Consider the following 26,453-nt stretch of genomic DNA (forward strand, 5'->3'; position numbering starts at 1 on the left):
ACGCTACCCATGCAAAAAAAAACGAACAGAATCAATGACATAGCATTATATTTTAATAGATTCGGGTAAATCAGGATGTGTTTCAATTCACATTCATCATGAAAGGAAAACACTTTTTTATGTCATGTCAAATTAGCTGAAACGGCAGAGGAAGTTATACAATGCTTCTATTTATCAAAACACCATCAGCTGGACATTAGTAATTTTGATAGTTTTTTCTGAAGTGAAATGGATTTCCTCTGAATTTATGTAGGTCCTTCACAAAAAACACATATACACACACAATTATTCTTTTTTTTTTTACAATGGGGTAAACCAGAACAAATTCAGATCTGAATGAAAATCACATGCCTACATTTGTCTACACACACACACACACACACACACACACTTCAGGAGTTAGTGAAAGGCATATTCACAGTTATAAACGCAGTAGTGTCAATGTACAGGCTACAGCACCCAACCTTCAATCTCATGCCAACAGAGTTTTTATGTCCTGACCTTCGGAACTGTATTCACACGACTGATTCACACAGTTACACAGAGTGTGTATTTGTATTACAGGCAGTTTGGTTTGTTGAACTAATGGGCAGTTTGTTCTCTGCAAAGTCCTTTTATAAAGTGTGCGGAAGACTGGACACACTTAAACAAATCTCTTGGAGAAACATCTGTTCGGAGCTGGGGGAATCCCGGGAGCAATATTGTCGAGGGTGGACCTATTTTCTCTGAGTGGAGAGGGGAGGTCAGGGGGGAGAGGGGAGTGGAGAGGGGAGGTCGCTAGGGGAGCCAGTAGAGCCAGAGAGAGAAACCCAGTCCATCATTTATGGGGATTCAGATACTGGTCTGTAAAAGTCTCCAATTGCCTCTCAAACTCTGTGGCTTTGTGCCTGAAAATATATAGAAAAAGATGTTTACACATAGACCAACATCTATTGGCACACTAATGATGTAGAACCAATTATAATGAGGTGAAAATGCCTATCCAAATGAACCATGTTGAGGTTTACTGACAAATGAATGCTGTTCACCTCTAGTGAAACTAAAAAACTACACACATTCAGTTCAAAGGGCATATCTCTGACCTTGAACCTTCAATACAACCAATGGTGAAGTAACCTAACGGAGCAGGCTTATAAAGACGCCCAAGCAGAGTTCCCACTTCTCTTTTTTAAGGGAAACGGAAGTTAGGTTGAAAATATGGCAATGGTGAATAAATGCCAAAATGTGACAATATTTTTTTCTTGGAAAGAAAGACAAAGACTACCAAAGCACCATAAGCATCAAAATGTTAAATCAAATGCATTGGGGATGTAAATGTTTTAAGGGGGGGGGCAATAGAGCTATGCAAGGGGGAAAGGTATGGGGTAACACTGGACATTGGAGGTAGCTAGACTGACCGGAGGGTCTTGGAGTGGCTCTGGACGGTCTCCAGAGTCTGGACCTTGGCGGTCAGTCGGCTGATCTCTCCCTCCAGCTCCCTCTGTGTCAGGTCCACCTGCTGACACAACCTCGCAAAGGTCGTGGCCATCTCCCTGGGCAACAAAGGTCAAAGCGCTCTATCACTTATTTATTCACCACTTCACAGAAAAGAGAGGGGAACGGGAGGGAAGTAAGGTAGCAGAGGTGCATAAATTTGGCTTTCAGCAGATTTTGCACTTAATACATCAGTAGTGAATCGGTTCATAAAGCAAGAGTGTTTAGAAACATCTACATACGAGGCTCAAACATTAGTTACTGTACTGAGATTGAGGCCTGTAGACGTGTCCTAATGCAGGGAGCAGGGACCCACGCCCAGGCAAACCGGCGACCCATCAAATGTTAGCAAAAACATCATGTCTTATCATTAGGTGAATGATAATGGAAAGTAAAAGTAGGCTAATCAACATTTTAAAATGAATCGATTTGGTAGACAGTGTCATTATTTTGACCTCCCCAGAGTTCATTGGAAGAGGAAGAGTAAACTTAGAAATGCTTCCTGGCACCGTAGATAAAATGTTGCTGTTGTAAACACATTTTTCAGCAATTCTACAAATTGTTTCATTCAACTGAGAGAATATTTTGCAGCTTTGAAGCAAATTTCCAGCAATTCTACACAGTTTAGCTGTAATTAGCTCCAATGACAAATTTCTTCCATATTAAAACAGAGTTCGAGATTTTGGCAATGAAGCCATTTATCTACTTCCCCAGAGTCGGATGAACAGTCATTGTGCTAACGCTAGTTAGCATTGGCTCGTGAAACTACTTCTAACTTCCTTCATACTGGACGCAGAGACATAAAAATAGTATTCAGTTGCAGTTACGCAAGTCATGAAAAATTCACATAAAATGTCCAAATATTTCCAAGAGAGAATGCCAATAGTGTGCAAAAATATCATCAAGGCAAAGGGTGGCTACTTTGAAGAATCTCAAATATATTTTGATTTATTTAACACTTTTTTTGGTGACTACATGATTCCGTATGTGTTATTTCATGGTTTTGATGTCTTCACTATTATACTAGAATGTAGAAAATAGTAAAAATAAAGAAAAACCCTGGAATGAGTAGATGTGTCCAAACTTTGGACTGGTACTGTATATTATTTTTGTTAATAATAAAAATTGGCGGACCACCTGCAGTAACTGACCCCAGTTTAAAAACTCCTGTCCTAATGCACACAAAAGGATCTGATAACATGGAAATACTGATTGTCAGCCACTTTTCAGAACTCAAAACTGGTTTAAAATAGAAACAAACCTAGATTTTATAGTGAACTTCCCCCTTTAAGCTTATCCTTATTCCCAGAAATGGCATTTATACAGAATACAGCCTGTACTTACTGCTGGACCTGGTGGCTGCAGTTGGCACTGGTGAAGCTGACGATGAGTTGTAGTTTCTCTGTGGCGTAGTCCACAAACTGGCGCTTGAGCGCATGCTCCTTGGCCTTGGTGGTCCATGTGAGCTTCTCCCACAGGTAGAGCAGGCCGTACATGGAGGCCGACAGGGCTATGAGACGCCAGCCCACCGTCCGGCACACCTAGCACACACACAGGTAAGAGAGAGGTGGGTTGAATTTTTTTGTAGTGTAACTCTGTATGGAAAGCAGCACCCATATTAATCAGCCTCATCTGTTGTGTTGGTTACACATCTGTATAGATCCGTACATATACAATATACCAGGACTCTTGTTGAAAAATATTTTATTTTAGTGTGTGCTATATCTATACTATAAATCAAATAGTCTAGATAAGCGACTTATTTTTGCCACTTAATTTAAGATGGATTGAGATGTATGGATGCATGTATAGAGCCTGGTCCATACTGTATAGCCCATTATAATGACAGACGAGTTGCCAGATTAGGTGGGAGTAGTATTACGCACCACTCCTCCAACGATGACCACAGTCATGGAGGTGCGGGAGGTGAGGGAGGCCAGGTTGGTGGCCACGGACATCATCAGCTCCTCGTGGGAGAGCGCGGCGTCCTGGGGATGTGCTACTGCCACGCTGGAGGGGCCGCTGGAGGGCGTGGTGGACAGGGAGCGTGTCATCTTTAACAGGACAGGAAGGATGACAAAAGCAGACATTTTTGACATTTTAGAAAATGTATTAATAATAAAAAAATGGAAATATCATATTTACATAAGTATTCAGATCCTTTACTCAGTACTTTGTTGAAGCACATTTGGCAGCGATTACAGCCGAGTCTTCTTGGGTATGATGCTACAAGTTTGGCACACTTGTATTTGGGTACTTTCTCCCATTCTTCTCTGCAGATCCTCTCAAACTCTGCCAGGTTGGATATGGAGCGTCGCTGCACAGCTATTTCAAGTCTCTCCAGAGATGTTCAATCAGGTTCAAATCCAGGCTTTAGCTGGGCTACTCAAGGACATTCAGAGACTTGTCCTGAAGCCACTCCTGCGTTGTCTTGGCTGTGTGCTTAGGGTCGTTGTTCTGTTAGACGGTGAACTTTCGCCCTAGTCTGAGGTCCTGTGCAGGTTTTCGTTAAGGATCTCTGTACTTTGCTCCATTCATTTATCCCTCGATCCTGATTAGTCTCCCAGTCCATGCCGCTGAAAAACATCCCCACAGCATGAGGCTGCCACCACCATGCTTCACCGTAGGGATGGTGCCAGGTTTCCTCTAGACATTCCTCTGGCCAAAGAGTTCAATCTTGGTTTCATCAGACCAGAGAATCTTGTTTCTCATGGTCTGAGAGTCCTTAAGGTGCCTTTGGCAAACTCCAAGTGAGCTGTCATCTGCCTTTCACTGAGGAGTGGCTTCCGTCTGGCCACTCTACCATAAAGCCCTGATTTGTGGAATGCCTGCAGAGATGTTTGTCCTTCTGGAAGGTTCTCCCATCTCCACAGAGGAACTCTGGAGCTCTGTCAGAGTGACCATCGGGTTCTTGGTCACCTCCCTGACCAAGACCCTTCTCCCCCAATTGCTCAGTTTGGCCGAGCGGCCAGATCTACAAAGAGCCTTGGTGGTTCCAAACTTCTTCCATTTAAGAATGATGGAGTCCACTGTGTTCTTGGAAACCTTCAATGCTGCAGAAATGTTTTTGTACACTTCCCAGATCTGTGCCTCGACACAATCCTGTCTCAGGGCTCTACGGACAATTCCTTCGACCTCATAGCTTGGTTTTTGTTCTGACATGCACTGTCAACTGTGGGACCTTATAAAGACAGGTGTGTGCCTTTCCAAATCATGTCCAATCAATTTCATTTACCACGTTTCTACAACTTGATTGGAGTGCACATCTCAAAGATGATCAATGGAAACAGGATGCACCTGAGCTCAATTTCGAATCGCATAGCAAAGGGTCTGAATACTTTTGTAAATAAGGTATTTCTGTCTTACATTTTTTATATATTTGCAAAGAAAAAAATCAAAACTTTTTCCTTTGTCATTATTAGATATTTGACAAACTAACTTGTTGGAAAGTTGGCATCCTATGACGGTGATACGTTGAAAGTCACTGAGCTCTTCAGTAAGGCCATTCTACTGCAAATGTTTGTCTGTGGAGATTGTATGGTGTGTGCTCGATTTTATACACCGGTCAGAAACAGGTGTGGCTGAAATAGCCAAATCCACTCATTTCAAGGGGTGCCCACATACACACCTTTTACCAAAGTATCTATCCCCATCATTTCTCACATTCGTATCTTACTGGAATAACGAGAAGTTGCCCCTAGACCCTGATCCTGGGACATTTTTACATTTCCCCCACTAATGGTTAAGGTTAGGACAGTGGGAGGGAAAGCTGATCCTAGATCTGTAAGTTGGGGAAACTTCACCCTGTAGCTGTCTTACCTGCGTTACTTGGAAGTTCCTGTCGACCAGCATGAGGGCCCGTTTTGCATTGGTAGGCCCCAGGAAGCGGTTGACCAGTGCCGTCCAGCCCATTGAGAACTGGAACTCAATGTTCTCCTGGAAGTCTGAGCAGAGCGTGGCGCAGTTCAGGTTGTAGCTCAGGTCAAAATTGCGGCTTGGCACAAGCGTTTGTATCTGGCTCTGAACAGCAGGGGGCAGCAGAGGCCGCAGACTCTCTGGTGGTGGGGAGAAACAAGGAAGGAAATGCAGACAAGTCAGGTGACTTCACTGAAATAGTCTAGATGACTTCTGATCCAAATACTTCCTGCTTCCCTTGTTCCTTGCAGTCCTCAGAGATCTGACAGAACTGGATCAGTGGAAGCTATGTAGTAGAACCCTCTGAATAGGCTCCCTACCCAATTGTGTTAGATTACATAAAAGAAGGTAGGATTTAAAACAGGGCCTTCCTTTCCATGACAGTCTCTAAACACACAATGATCTGAGGGGAATACATGGGTGAGAAGTGAGCAATATGGGAAAATCTGGTTGGTTTACTCCCTCAAAGTAATTTCATAGAGGTCCATTAGATCTTCGTCAATCTGCTTTATGACTAGTTGCCAGGTCACACACACGGGATCGTGAGCCTATGAGCCTGTGTCATGACCAAACCTGAACCCAGATCTGTTTGTGTTGTCATGCCAACTCTTGACCATAAGAGTTGGCAAGACAGCATTAAACAGATGTGGGACCAGGCTAATCATGACCAGGGCTAGCCTAAACACAGCCTGTTTTATGGGGTGGTGTTACGTGCTGCACCAACTACCTACCGATCATGTCTCTCTGGGAGGACTGCACGGAGGCGTTGACGGCATTGGAGCAGCGGAAGGCCAGGTTTTTACCCATGCCCTCTTCAATATGGCTCAGTAGGTCCTGTACACAGGGTGAGGGTGGGCAACCGCAGGACATGGTCAGAGATGGAACAGTCAAGGAATGGTCATGGAACGGCCACAGAAATAGAGTGCATAGAAGAGAGGTCACTACTACGATGTATTAGAGTCATGACGCTCCTAACCTAAATGCTCAGTGTGTTACATTGGCGACAAAGCTTCAATTTCAAGGAGAAGCTGCCATAGAAAGCAGACCCGTGTCCGTCGTGGCAGTCTTTGGTGTAACGAAAATCAAACTCACTGATTTGTAGAGCTTGAGGACGTGGGGCGAGGGTTGGAAGTCCGAGTGGAACTCCTCGATTAGCACGTTGAGACGACAGATCTCTTCGCCCATGGCACTGGACACCTAAAGAAAACGGTTGTATTAGTGCCTGGGGAAAAAATTTAAAAATGCGCACCACTTGTGGTAACCCTTGGAATGGATTGAGAGTTAGGGCTGTAATAAATCCAGAAATTGTAGTTGGCAGTATGACCCTGGAGGGACAGAGTTGTGCTTCCCTGCACTGTTAAGAGGCCGAGGATGGGCATATTTCACAAACATATTGTAAAAATTCATGTTATCAGAATAGCATGATTTACCTTGCTCTCCACCTCTTCTGTAATGGCCTTGATCTTCATCTTGATGTCCTCTATGAGCAGGCTGAGCTGGTTCTTCACAAACTCCAGACGATCCATCTGATATTCACGGTCCTCCAATGAGGCCACTCTACACGGCAGACAGGAAGTGGTAAGGTGCTTTCGACTATACTGCTATTACAACAGATACCAAAGTATCGTAATATTCATTGGATAACAATATTGAATTGTTAATTAAAATGTTACCGTTTACATACAAATAGCACATAGAAGTGTCAAGTAAAAGTGTTACCAGAACATTTGGCATCGATTAAACAGAAGACCATCCCGGTAGAACAGAGTGATGTGAGCGGATGGAACGGGGGACACACCCACCTCTTCTCTGCCGCCTCGATGTTGATGGCATCCATGATGGCTTTGACCGTTTCAGTGATCTGCTTGGCCCTTACAGTGTGCTGCTCAAACTTTGTTTTCACTGCTGACTGCGAGATACACTCCTGCGAGGCCATATAATAGCACACACGTTACTGTGAATGGGGGCTGCGAAACACACACACACAGGGTGGTGACACACACAGTGGTGGTGGGACGAAAGGGGACAAGATAGACAACTGCTGAAGCAATTTAACAATGTGAAAAAAATGGCGTGTGCCATCAGCAGCTCTGTATCTAGAGTCCCACAGCCCCTTGGTTCTTAGGTTCACAGTAACGTGTTAGCGAAGCAATAGCAAAATCATAGGAACAAAAGTCAACACAAGAAACAACAATTAAGAAAAGAAGATCACTATTTAAAACATAAAACAACTCAGAAAAGACTAAATGCAGGCAACTAGAACAGAATCAAAACATGAGACAGGGTGAACAGAATGAAAATTTAACTGAAAGAAACAGATGATCCTCGCCTAAGCAAATCTAGACTTCAGCAATGAAGACGCAGATTGACGGCAATGTGCACATTGATTGGCCTAAGCAAGGGTTCTGAGGGGCGGGCTTGGCAACTCGTGATTGGTGGAGAGAGACTAGTAGTTCGGAGATGTGCTGGAGGTCGAGACTAGAGGCGTTTCTCACAGCAAAGGATCATAGAGATAGAGTGATTAGAATGGTTCACCACTCACATCTGTAGTGGGCATGGGACAGAATCTAGTTAACATCCTATTCAACAGTTTGTCCTTTAGGTGTCCGACCCAATAAAGAGGTAAACGGTATGAGGCAGCATAACTACGGAACAGTCTCTCTTGCAAATCTTTTCTATACCATTTCTCTACGCACACGCACGGGCACACCCTCATGCACACATCCACAAACAACAGCAGCTACCATTGTGCTTGAGCAGGTGCCCCTTGGAAAATCTCTGTCACTTTAGGAGGAAGATAACAGGGCTGGGAATTTCCAGGGACCTTACGATACGTAGGTGACGATATGATATGTGTTGCGATTGTATATGCATTTCCATTCGATACGGTGATTTTATTGCAATTGATGGTCCAAACATTGCTCACTATACGTCTGCTGCAGAGAGACGGGAGAGCATGAGAAAATTTGTTTTGATCAGTCAGGGAAATAAAAGTGCTGAAAACATGTTGGCTCACTATTTAAATAGAAGATGGAGAACAAGGTATAGGATGAAATAAAAAATAGTTTTGGCACTACCAATAGTAGCAAAAAAAATGATTGAAGTCAAATATCGATTTAATAATATTGTGACATGTAACTATCAATTATTTTCCCCTCATCACTAGAAGATAAATGTGATAAGTGCCCGTTCTAGCCATCCTCCCAGATCGCTCCAAAACTAAGTCCAGTGTCGCACTGGCAAAAGCCAGGCCGGAGAATTTAGAGTGAGAGAGTTTGACTGAGGAGGAGCCATGGTGTTTGGCTTGACTGGACTACACACCGATTTCACTTCCACCTTGATTCCTTGGAAAGTGCTTAATTTCGAGAGAAAAAAAATCCTACGTAGTTCTGCTATTTAATTTTAAATGAATTACTTCATACTGTGGGGTTTTCATATACATTTCAGATGAGTTGGAGTATTTAATCATTAAACAATCTCCATGTTTGAGGCTGAGAACGAGTGGTGGTAGACGTTGTCACACACACAAATAGACACGCACACACTAGAACTTGCCTCAAATATCCTCTCGAAACTCTGGAACTCCTTGAGCCTCTCGTGGAAGCCTTCTGCTAAAGCTCCACCTGAGAAAGCGGCACATTGTCAAACAAAAGACCACCACATCACAGCAGCATTCTCTCTCCATAACGGAGTGTAGCACACTGCCATTTTGGCTACAAACTCCTACAAAAAGAAATAATTTAAAAGGACAGTTCACTTTTGTTGTATCAGTTAGCGTAGGGTGACCACATTTAAAATACCTTATATCTTTCAGTCTATTTACCTAGTTTCATAGCTCTTCGTTAAAGCACACTTTTTGTAAGTAGGTAACTGTCCTCTCCAAGTTTAGCTGGAATTTAGCCCGAAAGGATTTGAAAAATGGGATTGGTTGACAATGACATTGGTCTACATTTCGTCTTGCGCTGCGCAGAATATCAGATCTCAACACCGATTGGAGAAGTGTTAAACATCACCAGTACCGCCACATCCTTATATCTTGTCATAAACACAACTTTACTGCAAAAGGGAGATTGGAATGTCATTTCTTATCAAATGAATGGAAAGACTGACTGAAATATGGGACTATTTGACCTTTTTCTGTAAATTACTGGTGTTTTAATTTGTTGATAAAATGCAGGAAACAATTGTTCGATTGCATGACAAAGGGCCAAAACGCTGGATTGTCGCACAATCCGGGACATGTGATCACCCTAATTCAAAGGTATGAGGAAAGAGCTCTGACGAGTGGCACTCTTCCCATGCTTTTGAACACATCACTAACTGATGCAATCCATTTCCATTAGCATTGCTACACTCTCAAAAAACTATACGGCATTAGCAGGGTTGGATGGATTACTTGACAAATGTAATCTGCTACTAGTAACAGTTACATGAAAAATAAAGTAATCAGTAACATAATCCTTTGGATTTCTGAAAAATGAGTAACATACTTTTAAATTACTTTAACTTCTAACACCCAGGCATACAAATGTGAAACAACTAATTATTTAATTTAGTAACATGACTATTTCCAATTTGGGGACTAGTGTGGAAGCATACTATAATTTACATAAGAGCACACACAGCCGCCATACTAGCTTTTTCCTACAGTTTCAGTTGGTGGCACAAGCCTATGATTTGGTTGCACCAAAACCTTGTTGTGGGGTCAGGCATTTTATTTTTGTAGTTTAATGATCTTATATAAACCGATTCAATGTGTTTCATTCAAAGTGTACTAAAATGGTGTGACTCAAGAAATACTGTATGTCCAAGCAGGAATGCATGATTCAAGATACTTAATTTTCCCCCCATCAGATTACGTAATCCTTGTTATATGTAATCAATTACTACCCAACCCTGACCATGAGAATCTACTAACTAAACCAGCTAACACAATTTGGATGAAACGGCAACAGGTATGTACAGTGAAAATAAGATAAAACTTGCAAAAAGTGAAACATGCCTTAACCTAGAAAGGATGTGGATAAAGTATAACCAAATGGAGAGAAGACGCCAGGCTAAAAGCAGAGCTCACAAGACCACATTCACCATAACACTCAAACGAAAGGTCATTTTGGAGCATGTGAGCCAATGGATTGCATAAGTGGCTTGATCCCATGTAGGTGGTGTTAGCCAGAGTTGATAGGGAAGTTTTAGTTTGATTGTTTTCTAGCTTGGCTGGGGATGTTTTGTTTAGATAGTACACTGTGGATCTAATTTGGGGAGGCCTATAAGACATTCTGCACACACAGTGTGGACAGGACACAACCTTTGACCTGAGTGAGCCTGCCACACACCCATCTGTCACTAATACAGCCACTAAGACACCCAGCAATTAATACTTAACAAATAGGACAATTCTGCTTAATTCTGCGTTTTCATGGGCTCCGCTCTAGTTCCCTGCAGCTAATCTGGGCGTATGATCACTGGAGATGGCTTGAGCTGACAGATGAGTTAAAGACTGCATTACATAGACAAGATGTGGTGGGTTTAACCGAGATAGAGATAGCCAGGAGGAGTTAGAACAATTCCTCATTGTCTCAAAATAATCCTTGCATCTGGGAAACTAAGCAAGGGTGGGGTTAAGACAACAACCCACGTGCAGATAACGACAGGATGAACCCAGAGTGGTTTATGATGCTCCTTGGTCTGCATGAGGGGGGTTGAACCAACCATGACTGAGCATTGTAAGTGTCAGCTATATATAGTACTCTGCATTTGTGTAAAGGTTAGGTTACTCGGTTAAACACTCAAGGGTGGGGGACGACGACCAGACTCATTATTGCAATAATTAATCGATATGAAATAAAGATGATTGTTTGAAGAAATGACCAAATCTTTCTCAGTACTGAATTTCCACGACACTACCTACTGAACTACTTACTAGAGGTGTGAACGCTTAAACGTTTAAATGAAATTGGGATCCTTAACATTAACAAAAATCCTTAAGAGTTTTTCGCCCACAAAATTTGAATCACAGTGCAGTTATCACAAAACGTATTTTCTGTGTTATAACCTAACTAACTGTAAAAGGCCTGGGGAAAGTTTAGTCATTTAAAGGTAGATTCAGTGATATGAAGTAGACGCAGAAAGTAAATGGCATAGTGGGTCAATTTCCGCAACAACTAAGACCTGGCTTCCACGCTGTGAACAGCTTGAATCAAACCCGTACACATGAGCAGATACTGTGTGTGACCGTGAAGTGTTGCATCTTGCTCATCTCAATATCCTAGCCTATTTGTTGATGATAGGCCCTGTTTTACTGAAGTTTTGAGACATTGCAAGCCCACAAATTGTGAGATACAGCATTACATTGCGAGATACAGCTTTTGATTGCCGATAGATGGGCCTAGTGCACAGTTCTGCCTGGTGGCCGACCTGCCTATTCTGTGCCCCTCCCCTCTCTCTCCATCCCTCACTAGCGCACTGAAAGATGCAAGTGTTTGTGTTTTCGGAAGTATGGCAACTAATCAGTCTCCTCCATTATAAAAAATACATAGTCTTAGGAGTCGATTCCATCGGAATCAAATCTTGACACTCAGAAATGGGAGTCGACATGTAAGGAATCAATTATTTTGGAGTCGACTCTCCACCACTACGTCATCAGTTTTAACAGTTGGAAAAAATGGCAGAGAAAGGCGAGCGACAGCAGCGAAGTCCTGTATGGTAACACTTTGAGAAGTTAAATGAGAAGGAAATGCAAACTTTGCGCGATGGAGTTGAGGTACTGTAATGGTAGTACAGGTGCAATGCTTAACCATCGAAAAGGGATGCAGCATGAGACCAAAACCGTTGCTGGCAGCAACACAGCTGCATTGTGAATTCACATGGAATTTTATCATTCTTTCGTATTGTTTTAACAGAAAACTCCCATAAAATGGCCGTTTAAACATTAAGAAAAAACAATTTGTGACATCCTTACTACCTACCAACAACAATACACACCTGGTTTGACCACTGCGGACATCAAAACACATGCCTACCCACCCATCAACACACACACGCATCCACACCCGCTTGCCTACCCACCCATCAACACGCCCACAGCCTCCTGGTTTGACCACCGCGGGGCTTACCGGACTCTGGCATACCCTGAGCTCGCTGCATGCGGGAGTTGAGCACCTCCTTGGCCGACACAAAAAAGATGCGGTTGGGCGCCTGCTCCCGGTCCATTACCTTCAACTCCTCCACCAGGAAGTTGACACAGCGGTCCGTGTGCTGCTTCCGCACCTGTAGGGGGAAACGTTACTGCATCATTACTACAACATTACCACAAAGCTCATAGCACTAACAAAACCTCTCATAGAGACATACATGTAATTTGCACTTCAGCTCTAGGCTTGAGTGGTATACTGTATATGCCATATATGGCAGTGGAGGCTCCTCAGAGGAGGAAGGGGAGGACCTCCTCCTCAGTGAATTTCATAAAAATAATGAAACATTAAAAAAAGTTATCCTTTATAGATAAAACAATACTAAATACAGTTGAAGTCGGAAGTAAATATACACCTTAGCTAAATACATTTAAACTCAGCTTTTCACAATTCCTGACATTTAATCCTAGTAAAAATTCCCTGTCTTAGGTCAGTTAGGATCACCACTTTATTTTAAGAATGTGAAATGTCAGAATAATAGTAGAGAGAATTATTTATTTATTTCATCACATTTCCAGTGAGTCAGAAGTTTATATAAACTCAATTAGTATTTGGTAGCATTGCCTTTAAAATGTTTAACTTGGGTCAAACATTTCGGGAAGCCTTCCACAAACTTCCCACAATAAGTTGACGATGATCTTTATGGCCAAACAGTTCTATTTTTGTTTCATCAGACCAGAGCACATTTCTCCAAAAAGTACGATCTTTGTCCCCATGTGCAGTTGCAAACTGAAGTCTGGCTTTTTTATGGCGGTTTTGGAGCAGTGGCTTCTTCCTTGCTGAGCGGCCTTTCAGGTTATGTCTATATAGGACTCGTTTTACTGTGGATATAGATACTTTTGTACCCGTTTCCTCCTGCATCTTCACACAGTCCTTTGCTGTTGTTCTAGGATTGATTTGCACTTTTCAACACCAAAGTACGTTCATCTCTAGGAGACAGAACGCGTCTCATTCCTGAGCGGTATGACGGCTGCGTGGTCCCATGGTGTTTATACTTACGTACTATTGTTTGTACAGAAGAACGTGGTACCTTCAAGAATTTGGAAATTGCTCCCAAGGATGAATCAGACTTGTGGAGGTCTACAATTGTTTTTCTGAGGTCTTGGCTGATTTCTTTTGATTTTCCCATGGTGTCAAGCAAAGAGGCACTGAGTTTGAAGGTAGGCCTTGAAATACATCCACAGGTACACCTCCAATTGACTGAAATTATGTCAATAAGCCCATCAGAAGCTTCTAAAGCCATGACATCATTTTCTGGAATTTTCCAAGCTGTTTAAAGGCACAGTCAACTTAGTGTATGTACATTTCTGACCCACTAGAATTGTGTTACAGTGAATTATAAGTGAAATAATCTGTCTGTAAACAATTGTTGGAAAAATTACTTGTGTCATGAACAAAGTAGATGTCCTAACCGACTTGCCAAAACTATAGTTTGTTAACAAGAAATTTGTGGAGTGGTTGAAAAATTAGTTTTAAATGACTCCAACCTAAGTGTATGTAAACTTCTGACGTCAACTGGATGTATTTTTTTTTAACAGCATCCCCTCGTCTGTACTGCCGGTAATACCATATGCCCAGGTACGGTACAGGAACAGAATAAAAGGTAAGAAAATCTTGATACTGCTCAACCCTATTTCAGCACCAGTGGCTATTTCTTCTATAATGAAATTTAAAAAAAATGTATTAATGCCGTTATTGTTGGTAAGACACTCACATCCTCCATGTACTCTGGCTCGTTGGCCGAGGCATCCCAGCGGTTGTTGAGGATGAAGATGTTAGGTTTGGAGAGTTTCTCGTTCACCTTGTGGAAGAAATGCTTCTCCTGGAGGACACACAAAAATGCATGGTCAGAAATAGTTAGTGCACCAACAAAGAAACATCCTTAATAATATCATAGTGCTGTGTTAACCTTTATTTTATATATATATATATATATAAGGAGAATTTTATTGATTTAATTTGACAGGACAGTTGGAAGAGAAATCGGTGGATAGATATTGGAGGAGGAGGCACAGACAGGAAGGGCACAGACAGCTGGCCGTTGTGAGACTCGAAACCCAGTTGCCAAGGACGTATGAGTGGTCCGGAGTCTAAAACTTTACCGACTACACCAGACTGCGGCACGTGTTGAACCTTTAGCCACAATTCAGAGAAGGTGTCCCAATGTACTTGTGTACATACAGTCTGTGTGTGTGGGTGACCCACATACATAAACACTCCAATACAATAGGGAACGTGCAGTACACACACACACACACACACACACACACACACACACACACAGTCTATACGGGAAGGAGATGTGTCAAGGGCTTTTGTCAGGTGTCACAAAGATAGGTCATTGGCTAATTCGATAGAGAAGGGCTCCATTCATTGAAAGACTTATTGTCTGTTGATTATCAAACAGTTGAGTTTCATTCAAAAACTAAACTTTGCTAGAACAAGTGCTCATTCACTTGAATAAGACATTGTGTTTGTCCAAGAGCAAAGTATTATCAGTCAAATAATGCTCATCTAATCTACTATATAGAGTCCTTCAAATATATAGGGTTCTATAATTTAATTAAACAGAAGCAGGGTATCCTAGGGTGCTTAGTCAAATAGTGATTTGGCACAGATAACGAGCGAGCTCAGTAATTGAGTATGTGCCCTGACATTCTGTGAATGCCTCGGCAGACAAACAGAGCTGGTCCTGAGTGCTGGACCAAAATGGAGCTGGCCCTATCCTAGACTATAACAAGCGTTGGAAAGAAAACAACCTCTCCTTCCTCACAAGAAAACACTTCCTTTAGTGTGTCAGTTCACATTCCAATTATCACACTTAGTTAAAATGAAATGCCCTTAGATTAAAAAGGCATCAATCCAATATGACAATTGGGTACAAGCTGCTTAATATGCACAGCTTTTCTTGAAAACATTGTTGAAATATGCTGACAATTCCTTTGGGTTGTTTCGAAGAACAATTTTGCTAATTTGTTGCTTCATAGAACACAGAGTGCATTCGGAAAATATTAAGACCCCTCGATTTTTTCCACATTTTGTTACATTACAGCCTTATTCTAAAATGTATTAAATTACATTTTTTTACTCAATCTACACACAATACCCCATAATGGCAAAGCGAAAACAAGTTCTTAGAAATTCTTGCAAATCTATTAAAAATAAAAAACTAAAATACCTTATTTACATAAGTATTCAGACCTTTTGCTATGAGACTCGAAATTAAGCTCAGGTGCATCCTGTTTCCATTGATCATCTTTGAGATGTTTCTACAACTTGATTGGAGTACATTTGTGGTAAATTCAATTGATTGGACATGATTTGGAAAGGCACACACCTGTCTATATAAGGTCCCACAGTTGACAGTGCATGTCAGAGCAAAAACCAAGTCATAAGGTCGAAGGAATTGTCTGAAGAGCTTCGAGACAGGATTATGTTGAGGTACAGATCTGGGGAAGATCATCAAAACATTTCTGCAGCATTGAATGTCCCCAAGAACACAGTGGCCTCCATCATTCTTAAATGGAAGAAGTTTGGAACCACCAAGACTCTTCCTAGAGCTGGCCGCCCAGCCAAACTGAGCAATCGGGGGAGAAGGGCCTTGGTCAGGGAGGTGACCAACAACCGATAATCACTCTGACAGAGCTCCAGAGTTCCTCTGTGGAGATGGGAGAACCTTCCAGAAGGACAACCATCTCTGCAACACTCCACCAATCAGGCCTTTATGGTAGAGTGGCCAAACAGAAGCCACTCCTCAGTAAAAAGGCACATGACAGCCCACTTGGAGTTTGGCAAAAGGCACATTAAGGACTCGAACCATGAGAAACAAGATTCTCTGGTCTGATGAAACCAAGATTGAACACTTTGGCCTGAATGAGAAGCGTCACGTCTGGAGGAAACCTGGCACCATCTCTACGGTGAACAAATGTGTAAAGTACTTAAGTAAAAATACTTTAAAGTACCACTTAAGTCGTTTGTTGTGGTATCTGTACTTTACTATTTATATTTTTGACAACTTTTACTACGCTACATTCCATACACATCCCTTACACCCAAAAGGACTCATTACATTTTGAATGCTTAGCAGGACAGGAAAATATTCAAATTCACATATTTATCAAGAGAACATCCCTGGTCATACCTACTGCCTCTGATCTGGTGGACTCACTAAACACAAATACTTTGTTTGTAAATTATGTCTGGGTGTTGGAGTGTGCCCATTGATATCAGTAAATGACAAAAACAAAAAAAAATTGTGCCGTCTGGTTTGCTTAATATAAGAAATGTGAAATTATTTATATACTTTTACTTTGATACTTAAGTATATTTTAGCAATTACATTTACTTTTGATACTTAAGTACATTTAAAACCAAATACTTTTAGACTTTCTCAAGTAGTATTTTACTGGGTGACTCACTTTTACTTGAGTCATTTTCTACTAAGGTATCTTTACTTTTACTCAAATATGACAATTGGGTACTTTTTCCACCACTGATTGTGAAGCATGTTGGTGGCAGCATCATGCTGTGGGGATGTTTTTCAGCGGCAGGGACTGGGAGACTAGTCAGGATCGAGAGAAAGATGAATGGAGCAAAGTAGAGAGAGAGATCCTTGATGAAAACCTACTACAGAGCGCTCAAGACTGGGGCGAAGGTTCACCTTCCAACAGGACAAAGACCCTAAGCACACAGCCAAGCATAATCACTTTACCTCTACCTACATGTACATATTACCTCAATTACCTCGACTAACCTGTGCCCCCGCACATCGACATTGTACCGGTACCCCCTGTATATAGTCTCGCTATTGTTATTTTATTGTTGCTCTATCATTATTTGTTATTTTATTTATTTATTGTTTACTTCAGTTTATTTAGTAAATACTTTAACACTCTTAAAACTGCATTGTTGGTTAAGGGCTTGTAAGTAAGCATTTCACTGTAAGTTCTACACCTGTTGTATTCGGCACATGTGACAAATAACAATTTGTGATTGGTCAGCTCTGTCAAGATCCCATCGGAATTAGTCAGATCTGTCTAGATCCCACCTGGAGGGTCAGCTTGTGAGCACGCTTACAGTGTTCATGAGGGTTGATTCTGAGTTCGCCACCAGCACGAAGACATCGGCGTCCAGGCAAAAATTGTCGATCCAGCTGTCCAGCTGCGTAGTGACATCTGTCCCAGGGCTAAAGAAGACGGAGGATAGGGTTAGAAGGTCAAGGTCATAACGTCTCCTAGTAATACAGTATAGTCAACCTCTGCTTATTGATGGTCAATCCTTCCCATGGGACTTGGCACACTGGTGGTTGACGGCTAGTGTAGTTAGGCTATTTAGCAATAGTTCAGATCATACCGTATGGCATAGCTACAATTGCAATCCTCATATACAGGGACACAGGAAAGCAAAACAGATTCACGCGGGTTCACTTCTTCTGTCTTCTATCGCTGTTCAGTTGATAGGTGATCCACATACACAGCTCATCAGTGTTTCGTTGAATAACAAATATATACAATAGTGTATATGTAGCTATAAAGCCATATCTAGCTTCCCTGTGGCTCAGTTGGTAGAGCATGGTGTTTGCAACGCCAGGGTTGTGGGTTCGATTCCCACGGGGGGCCAGTACAACAACAAAAAATGCATGAAATGAAATGTATGAAATGTATGCATTCACTACTGTAAGTCGCTCTGGATAAGAGTCTGCTAAATGACTAAAATCTAGCTATATAGCCTCAACGTCAGCAAGACCAAGGATCAGTCACTTTAACTATACATTCATGTACATACTACCTCAATTGGGCCGACCAACCAGTGCTCCCGCACATTGGCTAACCGGGCTATCTGCATTGTGTCCCGCCAACCCCTCTTTACGGTACTGCTACTCTGTTCATCATATATGCACAGTCACTTTAACTATATCTACATGTACATACTACCTCAATCAGCCTGACTAACCGGTGTCTGTATGTAGCCTCACTACTTTTATAGCCTCACTACTGTATATAGCCTGTCTTTTTACTGTTGTTTTATTTCTTTACCTGCCTATTGTTCACCTAATACCCTTCTTGCACTATTGGTTAGAGCCTGTAAGTAAGCATTTCATTGTAAGGTCTACACCTGTTGTATTCGGCGCACATGACAAATAAACTTTGATTTGATCGTGGACTACAGGAAATGTAAGCACACCCCCATCCACATCGACGGGGCTACAGTGGAGTGGGTCTTGAGATTTAAGTTCTTTGGTGTCCAAATTACTATTACTTAAAATGGTCCACACATACGCAAACAGTCGTGAAGAAGCCGCGACAGCGGCCATTTCCCCTCAGGTTTAAAAGATTTGGCATGGGCCCTCAAATCCTCAACAAAAATCTACAGTTGCACCATTGAAAGCATTTTGACTGGCTGCATCACTGCTTGGTATGGCAACAGCCCTCGATCATATGGCACTACAGAGGAGGGTGCAGACAGCCCAGTACATCACTGGGGCCGAGCTCCCTGCCATCCAGGACAGTGTGAAAGGAAGGACCTATACATATCTACCCCTACCACTCTAGTATCCCTGCACATTATAAATATGATATTGGCACTGACCCTGTATACACTGAATAAACCAAAAATTAGGAACAACTTAATATTGAGTTGCACAGCCCCATTTTTGCCCTCAAAACAGCCTCAATTCATCGGGGTATGGACACTACCAGGTGTCGAAAGCGTTCCACAGGGATACTGGCCCATGTTGACTCCAATGCTTCCCACAGTTGTGTCAAGTAGGCTGGATGTCATTTTGGTGGTGGACCATTCTTGATACACATAGGAAACTGTTGAGCGTGAAGAACCCAGCAGCGTTGCAGTTGACACAAACCTACTACCATACCCTGTTCAAAGACACTTAAATATTTTGTCTTGCCCATTCACCCTCTAAAAGGCACACTTAGACAATCCGTCTCAATTGTCTCAAGGCTTAAAAATCCTCCTTTAACCGGTCTCCCCCCCTTCATCTACAGTGATTGAAGTGGCTTTAACAAGTGACACCAATACAAATGACATTTAGCTGTGTTTTTGTAGCACATGTGATGGTGGAGATTGCAAAACAAATAACTACTGGATCGATGCAAATAATCATGATATCATTTTGCCAGGTAAGCACAGCCTACTTTGTAGTTAACATTTCATTGAGAAGGTTTTTGGGAAAGCCTTGCCATCTATCAGAAGATTTTTCATTAGCATAATCGCTAATGGCTACACAAAGTGGTAGATGCGTGTACCGCACATACACAGACAGGAGGAATTCTCCTTACCTCTTCATAAAGTTGCAGGAAATACCAATCACTTATGCATTCTGTTCATGTCTTAACATAAACTTGGGAACATTAATGAATTTTTAATAGATTTAGTTTATTCCCTACTAAGTTCAATACATTTTAGAATATTGTTGAATTCCATTTTAATGTCTGGTTTCTGTGATTCCGTCCATGTTCTCCACATCACAGATTTTATAGGGCCTTACTCTTAGGACCAGCGGTGTAAATGGAGGTCAAGTGGGGTCATTGGCAGCATTCCGTTACCATACCTGTCTACGAGAACCAGATCGTCTCTGAGCAGGGCACACTTGGTCTTGGGCCAAAATACTCGGACCAGGCAGCCTGCGTCCAGACTCTCGTCCATGTGCAGAGCGTGACCCAGCTGGTTCACGGTCTAGAACGAGAGAAGTCGTCACAGTATCATTTACTGGATTTCAATCAATTTCAAACTTTGCTTGCCTGACAATTTGTATGTAATGTTCAATGGCAGAATCAAATATAGATTTTTTTTTTCTTCCTCAAACAACCAGAGTAGAGGTGCTATTGCATTTTTAAAAAACATACTGCACGTGAAGGTGAGGCATCTCTTTCCATTAAAAAAAATACTGTTTGATAACGCTAATGCTCTGGTCCTCCGGATGCAGATGTGAAAACAATTCATGTGTTTGAGTGTTACAATCACATGGAGGAAAAGTATCTGCTGATTTTTTTATTTGATTTTATACAATGATTCTAATGGTCTCTACAGCATTTTTCAATAGACAGTGGGTTATATCATGGATAATAGGTTGAGGCTGAAGGTAGCTCTAGCTTAGATCTCTGTATTATGGATATCTTCCATACAGGGTTCAAGCATGATGTCATTCTTTAATGCCTTCCTTGTACCTATATTTGTCCTGTGTAAATGCAGGCTTTTGTTAGGATGTTGAAAGCCATCGTTTTTTATATTTTCTACAATGGAGTAGAAAGTTACGACTTCAAGTGTGCACTACCACTCAATACTTTTATAAATATCCATTACTTAACGTTTATTTAATGTTTACCTGTGCTTGTCCTGATTGCAATAACCTTAACTAGACTAAATAACCTTAACTAGACTAAAGTTGCTTAATGATTAATTGCTGAGTCAGAAATCAAAACGTGACTGAGGGTACACTTTATGAGTGGTAAGACGAGTTAATCATCTTCAGGTAGCCCAATTCCAACCTCACTGAGGATGTATTGCCTAGTATATGAGTGGTAATAAGAGCTAGCCTAATCTTCCATGCATCTAGGCCTAAGCCAGTGTATATCCACATCTCCAGTGAACTTACCTTGATGCTCTTTTCCTCCTCTGAGCCCTCGGTCTTGAGGTAGGCGTGGTCCGCGTCCGTGCCCTCCACACTCAGGAAGCAGTTGGTGGTGTGACCCATGCCACTGGGCAGCACCCGGTCCCTCAGCATGGCATTGACCACTGTACTCTTCCCATTACTCGTCCTAGGTACAGAAGATCATGTAAGAGGAAGTCTAACTATCATTCTTTTACCTCATATAGACAATCTCAAAATAATTTTTAATCAAATGACTGGTTACTTATATTATTAAAAAAAATTGGGGGTATTTTTCTTAAAACTGCTCTGTTGGTTAAGGGCATGTAAGTAAGCATTTCACTGTAAGGTGAAGATTACCACACCTGTTGTATTCGGCGCATGTGACAAATAAGATTTGATTTGAATTCATTATTACAGAAATGTTGGCCAAATGTGATTTACTGTACTGGATTATGAATAGGCAATTATGTCATGATGAATCTTGTCAAATAGCTAGTTTGTATGTATACAGAGTGGTAGATGACCACAATGGTTGAGACTTTTCAAAAATAGGTTTGGTTTTGTAAGATATAAGCCTGAGGGAGCGGAGCAGTTTCAATGCAGGTGTGCTAGACTTGGGCGATATACCGTTTACACCGCATATCGGGGTATTTCGACATACAGACGGTATGATTTTCAATACCGTACAAAATAAAGTACTTTTTGGGGAGTTGGGGGCAGCCCCGCCATGCGTGGGCTGTGGAGGTGCGTACTATGCCACTGCTTATAACAATAAGTTCAGTATATCTATAAGAACTCTAAGACTTGTCAAAGAACTAAGTGGCTAGTTGTCAAGAGAAAGCTTCTTGGTTACAGCAGAGACATTCAATACCCTCCTGGATCAAGAGCCCTGAATAAAAAAAATTGTGCATCCCCGCAAAAAAATAGCACACCTTGTGTGCACTTCTGGAAATACCGTATACCCTGGTACGAAAATCTGGATACCACCCATCCCTAAAGTCAGTGCCGGTCCTTGCCATTCTGCCTCCATAGGCAAGACCAAAAAATGAAACTTCTCGCAAAACTAGAATAGTCCCAGTAAGCAAAATGACATCTAAAATACTTATTTTCCAGACGTTGAAGAGGTTCAATTTAGGTTTTGAATGAAAGGTGAAAAGGTATTTTCCGTATGTTTAAAATACATCTTTTCTAGAATGTTGAAAGGGCATATTTTCCAGAAGTTGAAATCAGGTTCACTTTCGGTACTGAATGAAAGTTGAAAAGAAGTCATTTATAGACGTCTATGTTTGGGCCAAATTAAGGCTGGTCCAGACTGGAGAAAAAAATCTGAACCAAACATAGACATCTATGATGGACCGGACCAAAAATCTATGTCCGTGGACGTTGAAAACAAGGCTGGTCTACACTGCACCAAATCTGAACTAAACATAGACATCTATGAGTGGTTCAGATTTGGTCCAGACCAAACCAAAAGCCAATGTCCGTGGATGTGGAATCAAGGCCGGTGCGGAACTACACCAAAAAAAAAGACGTCCAAAAGGCATCTGTCCGTGCTTACTGAGGTGTAGCCTACCATGTCGACATGCAATGGAATTTTGTGGTAGACCCACCGTTTGTAAAACAGGCCATTGCATTGGCTTTATTAGTCCTGATTCTTGTGACTAATCAATTTGGCTATTTAAGCACTGAATATCAGCTACCCAACTTTATCAGGAGTTATCGCAAGCCTATTTGCACAGCGGAAAATGCAAAAGTATTTTTACAAATTTGAAACCACTGATCATGACAATGTCGTGAAACTCTTGGACAACAGTTGTGATTGTCCATTTTACTTTGACCTGTCCTGTTTTTAGGATATGTTGCTTTGTTAACATGACAGCTCATTTTATTTTGGGGGGGGTTGAGCGCCATTTCGGTTAGGCTATTTGATCGGAGAAACCTGCATGATGTAAAAAGTGTCCGTGTCATTACATTGTCATTCATTTTATCTCCAGGCTGTATGCTACAGAAAAGGCCACATACTCTTTCTACCATCTCTTATATCTGCTACATGATTTATGTTAGATCATTTTTGGACTGAACGAACATTGGTGGAGTGCTGCAGAGATGCGTTACTCCAACAGCAACCTGGAGAGGCACAAAAAATATTTTGGGCCCCTACCTTTGACAAAGTGGGTACTGCTTATCAAAGCGCTCACCTAAAAAGCCCTTATGCCACTAGTTGAGAGAAATTGTCATGGTTTTTGTGCAGAATTGTGAGGTTTTGTGTGTTGTTGGAGTCAGTTTAGCTCAGAAAATGCCGCCCTCGTCAATCTGCATCCAAATCCTGCCTAATGAGCGGGCCAGCCGTGCCCAAAGCGTGCTTCAATAAACCAGCAATAAAAAGGAAACTGAGTCCCACGTCACATTTTCTTGATTATCCTCAATTAGCAATGCTGAAAGCGTGGGAAATAAGCATCTACTACAGAACAATACAGTGCTTTTTATCCATTGGGTAATGAGAATAATCTTAAGTGATTAATAAAAGCAAAACTCGATGTCATGATGCATTGATCTCTGCTTAACTGCGGCTGTCTTATCTACCCATATTTATTTTCTAGTCTCTAAGCTGTGTACTACAGATTTGACAAATGGATCATTTTGCTTCAAGTTTAAAATGGACAGAAAAAAAATCTGTGTCAACTTACAATGTGGAATAATGGTCCGATTACGTATGTATGACTGCTAAGGCAGGGAAATGAAGTTATATCTACCACAACCCTTTACAAACATAGAACGCAGCTACAGTAACATGCTGACTGCGACAATTGATAACTTTTCCGACAATTTTTAATAAGTGCTGCATCAGGTCTGTACATTTTCAGACAGTAGAATTCTGCTCCAGCGTAAAGTTACTTGTTTCATGACAACAATAAACGTTGCTGACTGATGTTCTGCTGTGTTGTTTTTTTATGGTATGGTAGCTAGATGTGTTTTATTTCTACTAAATGTTTTGGTAAATCAAAGTATTTAACAAACTTTAAAAGTACTTTTTTGGGAGGTAGTGGTCTGCGCGCAGCAGCTTACAATTATTTGATTGACAGTTCTGGTTGCCTATTGATGGACTTTAGTCCTGCTTCAGAAGCGGCATTCCTTTACAGACAAGTAAAATGTTTGTTAATATCACCAGAGGTTTCGTGTCTGCATTTTAAAAACTGTAGTGTAGCCTACCTTAACAGACAAACACACCGTTGCCGAGGCACTTTCAAGCGGCCACATTCCATTACGTCTGAAAAGCGTAATCGATACAGGCTACCGGTAGCCTACTGTAATTTTATGAGGCAAAAACGAAGTAGGCTACCCTGTGCTCACAAGAGTGACCCGAAGACATCAGTGCCATGAATAGGCTAGGATATTCTACACACAACAGACCAAAGACTGAACACACACTTGAATCATTAGCAGGCAGGCCGGCAAGAGGGGGAGCCGCAGAAGAAGGCAGAAGCGTACTCATATGTTTTGGTAATCTGCATCTCACAATGTCTTGTCTTGCACACCTTGCAAATTCACCAAGTAGCCTAAAGTTCGCCTCTTCCTCTCTGGTTTTATTTGAATTACACAACTTCCCCTATCGGCTATAACACGGAAAATAATATGTTTTGTGATAACTGAACTGTGATTTGAATTAAGTGGGGAATAAAACAAACAAACAAAAATTCGGTTACGTTTCTTTACTTAAAGTTAAGGATCCGAACTTCGTTTAAATGTTCACACCCCTACTGTGTACACTAAACTCAAACTAAGCACATGCAAAACGGTGGAGAAATCAAAATGCATCCGACTACACTTATTTACCTGCCAAAGAAGGCCACCTTCATGTGCCTGCGTGCCAGCACATCTTTGATAGTTTGCAGTTTGCCAGCATACGCCTGAATCTGCTCCTGTTGGTCACGACTTGCAATGTTCTCCAAGGCTTCATTCTGACACGTTTCTGACAATCACACAAGGAAAAGTGAGAAGATAAGTGTTCTCAAGACATAAGAAAAAGCACGTTCACATTTATTAATTAGCCTACTTTGGAATTCAAATGTTGCCAACGTACCTGATTTACTATACACACTCACCTTCTACAAACGCTGAGCCTTCCTTCACATACTCCAGCAGTTGCTCAAACACATCACTGATCTTCTTTTTGGCCACTACAAAGCGTTTGAGTGGAGAGAAGTTCCCCTGAGCTGAATCCATGCTTCAGCTTCTGATCTTGGAGAAAGCAAGCAAACTACAAAGGTGGAATGGTTGTCATACTTTGTGCACTATCAAATGGCACCTCATATAGAGCTATACAATACGGACATGTCTGTTACTTGACATATTCAATAGTCCTTGTGCCCGAGTATGTGCCTTAACCAGGACAAACGCTAGAAAGAGCATTTCATCATTACTTTTCCCAGGAACACACAGCCTGCTAAGTGAAATGTAGACCACAACACAACTTCAAAATAGCTATAATAATTTAAATGTCAACCTTCATGAGACGTATACATGTGACTATTCATTACATGTACGTGGAGAAAACTTGCTTGCTTCCCAAAAAAACGTGCATCTGGTGTTGTGTTATGAAAGCTATAGACTGAAGTATGAAACAGTTGGCTAGCTACTGTACTTGTCTGGCTAGCAAATAAAAAAAACCACTGGCTACAAAACATCTCATCAGTAGACAACATTACCAGCTAGTTAAAGCACGAGTAAGTTAATCGTACACTGACAAGACAGATATTGTATGACACATGTCATCAAACATCTTTAGCTTAAACTGGCTAACTAACGTTAGTTAGCTACTGTATACTAGATAGTTGCACCGTTAGCTAATTAGCTAGCAAGTAATTAGCGGAAGCAAACTACCCAAGATTGACATTTCTTTACATAAACTGTTATTTGTTATATCACATTACTAGTTAACTAGCAACTTCGTGTATTATTGAAATGCATGTTTTGTAACGCGTGGCATGGTCTCGTGTCAGGTATCTACTGTAACGTAGCTAGCTATTTTCATGTACAATGAGGTCAGTCCATTGAATTTCCCTTACCACAACTTCAGGCGAGATGACCAAAGTTACCTTTTCATAACACAGACAGGGGTAAATCCTCTTGCCGACAATGAATAGTCAATATTTGGTAAAGTTACTAAGGTCGCTAGCTAACCTTTCATCTGTTATTCTGTCTCAGACAGCAGAAGATCCTAGCAGCCATGTCAAAGGGGCGGGGCTATAGATCAACGTGTTGAC

General features: G+C 41.5%; 1 protein-coding gene across 7 annotated transcripts; it reads right to left on the reverse strand.

The window, feature by feature from the left end:
* Window positions 1-35: 35 nt before the first annotated feature.
* Window positions 36-26,453, reverse strand: LOC100380721 (mitofusin-1). 7 transcript variants are annotated; one of them, XM_014215790.2, is made up of 18 exons: window positions 26,256-26,453; window positions 25,293-25,428; window positions 25,024-25,159; window positions 21,193-21,355; window positions 20,149-20,273; window positions 17,658-17,766; window positions 14,296-14,403; window positions 12,504-12,657; window positions 8,944-9,011; window positions 7,191-7,312; window positions 6,819-6,945; window positions 6,481-6,585; window positions 6,120-6,222; window positions 5,293-5,528; window positions 3,360-3,527; window positions 2,818-3,014; window positions 1,398-1,532; window positions 36-887 (listed from the first exon to the last, which is right to left on the reverse strand). In XM_014215790.2, the coding sequence occupies exons 2-18, from the start codon at window positions 25,411-25,413 to the stop codon at window positions 818-820; spliced, it is 2,247 nt and encodes a 748-aa protein (XP_014071265.1). In that variant the 5' UTR covers window positions 25,414-25,428; window positions 26,256-26,453; the 3' UTR covers window positions 36-817. The 7 variants fall into 7 exon arrangements, with proteins under 7 accessions (XP_014071265.1, XP_014071270.1, XP_014071264.1 ...); XM_014215795.2 differs by having other exon boundaries at window positions 12,519-12,657; window positions 25,293-25,447; window positions 26,256-26,449; XM_014215789.2 differs by having other exon boundaries at window positions 25,293-25,447; window positions 26,256-26,449.

Source organism: Salmo salar, chromosome ssa10 (genome assembly GCF_905237065.1).
Source record: "Salmo salar chromosome ssa10, Ssal_v3.1, whole genome shotgun sequence".
NCBI classification, from domain to species: Eukaryota; Metazoa; Chordata; class Actinopteri; order Salmoniformes; family Salmonidae; genus Salmo; species Salmo salar.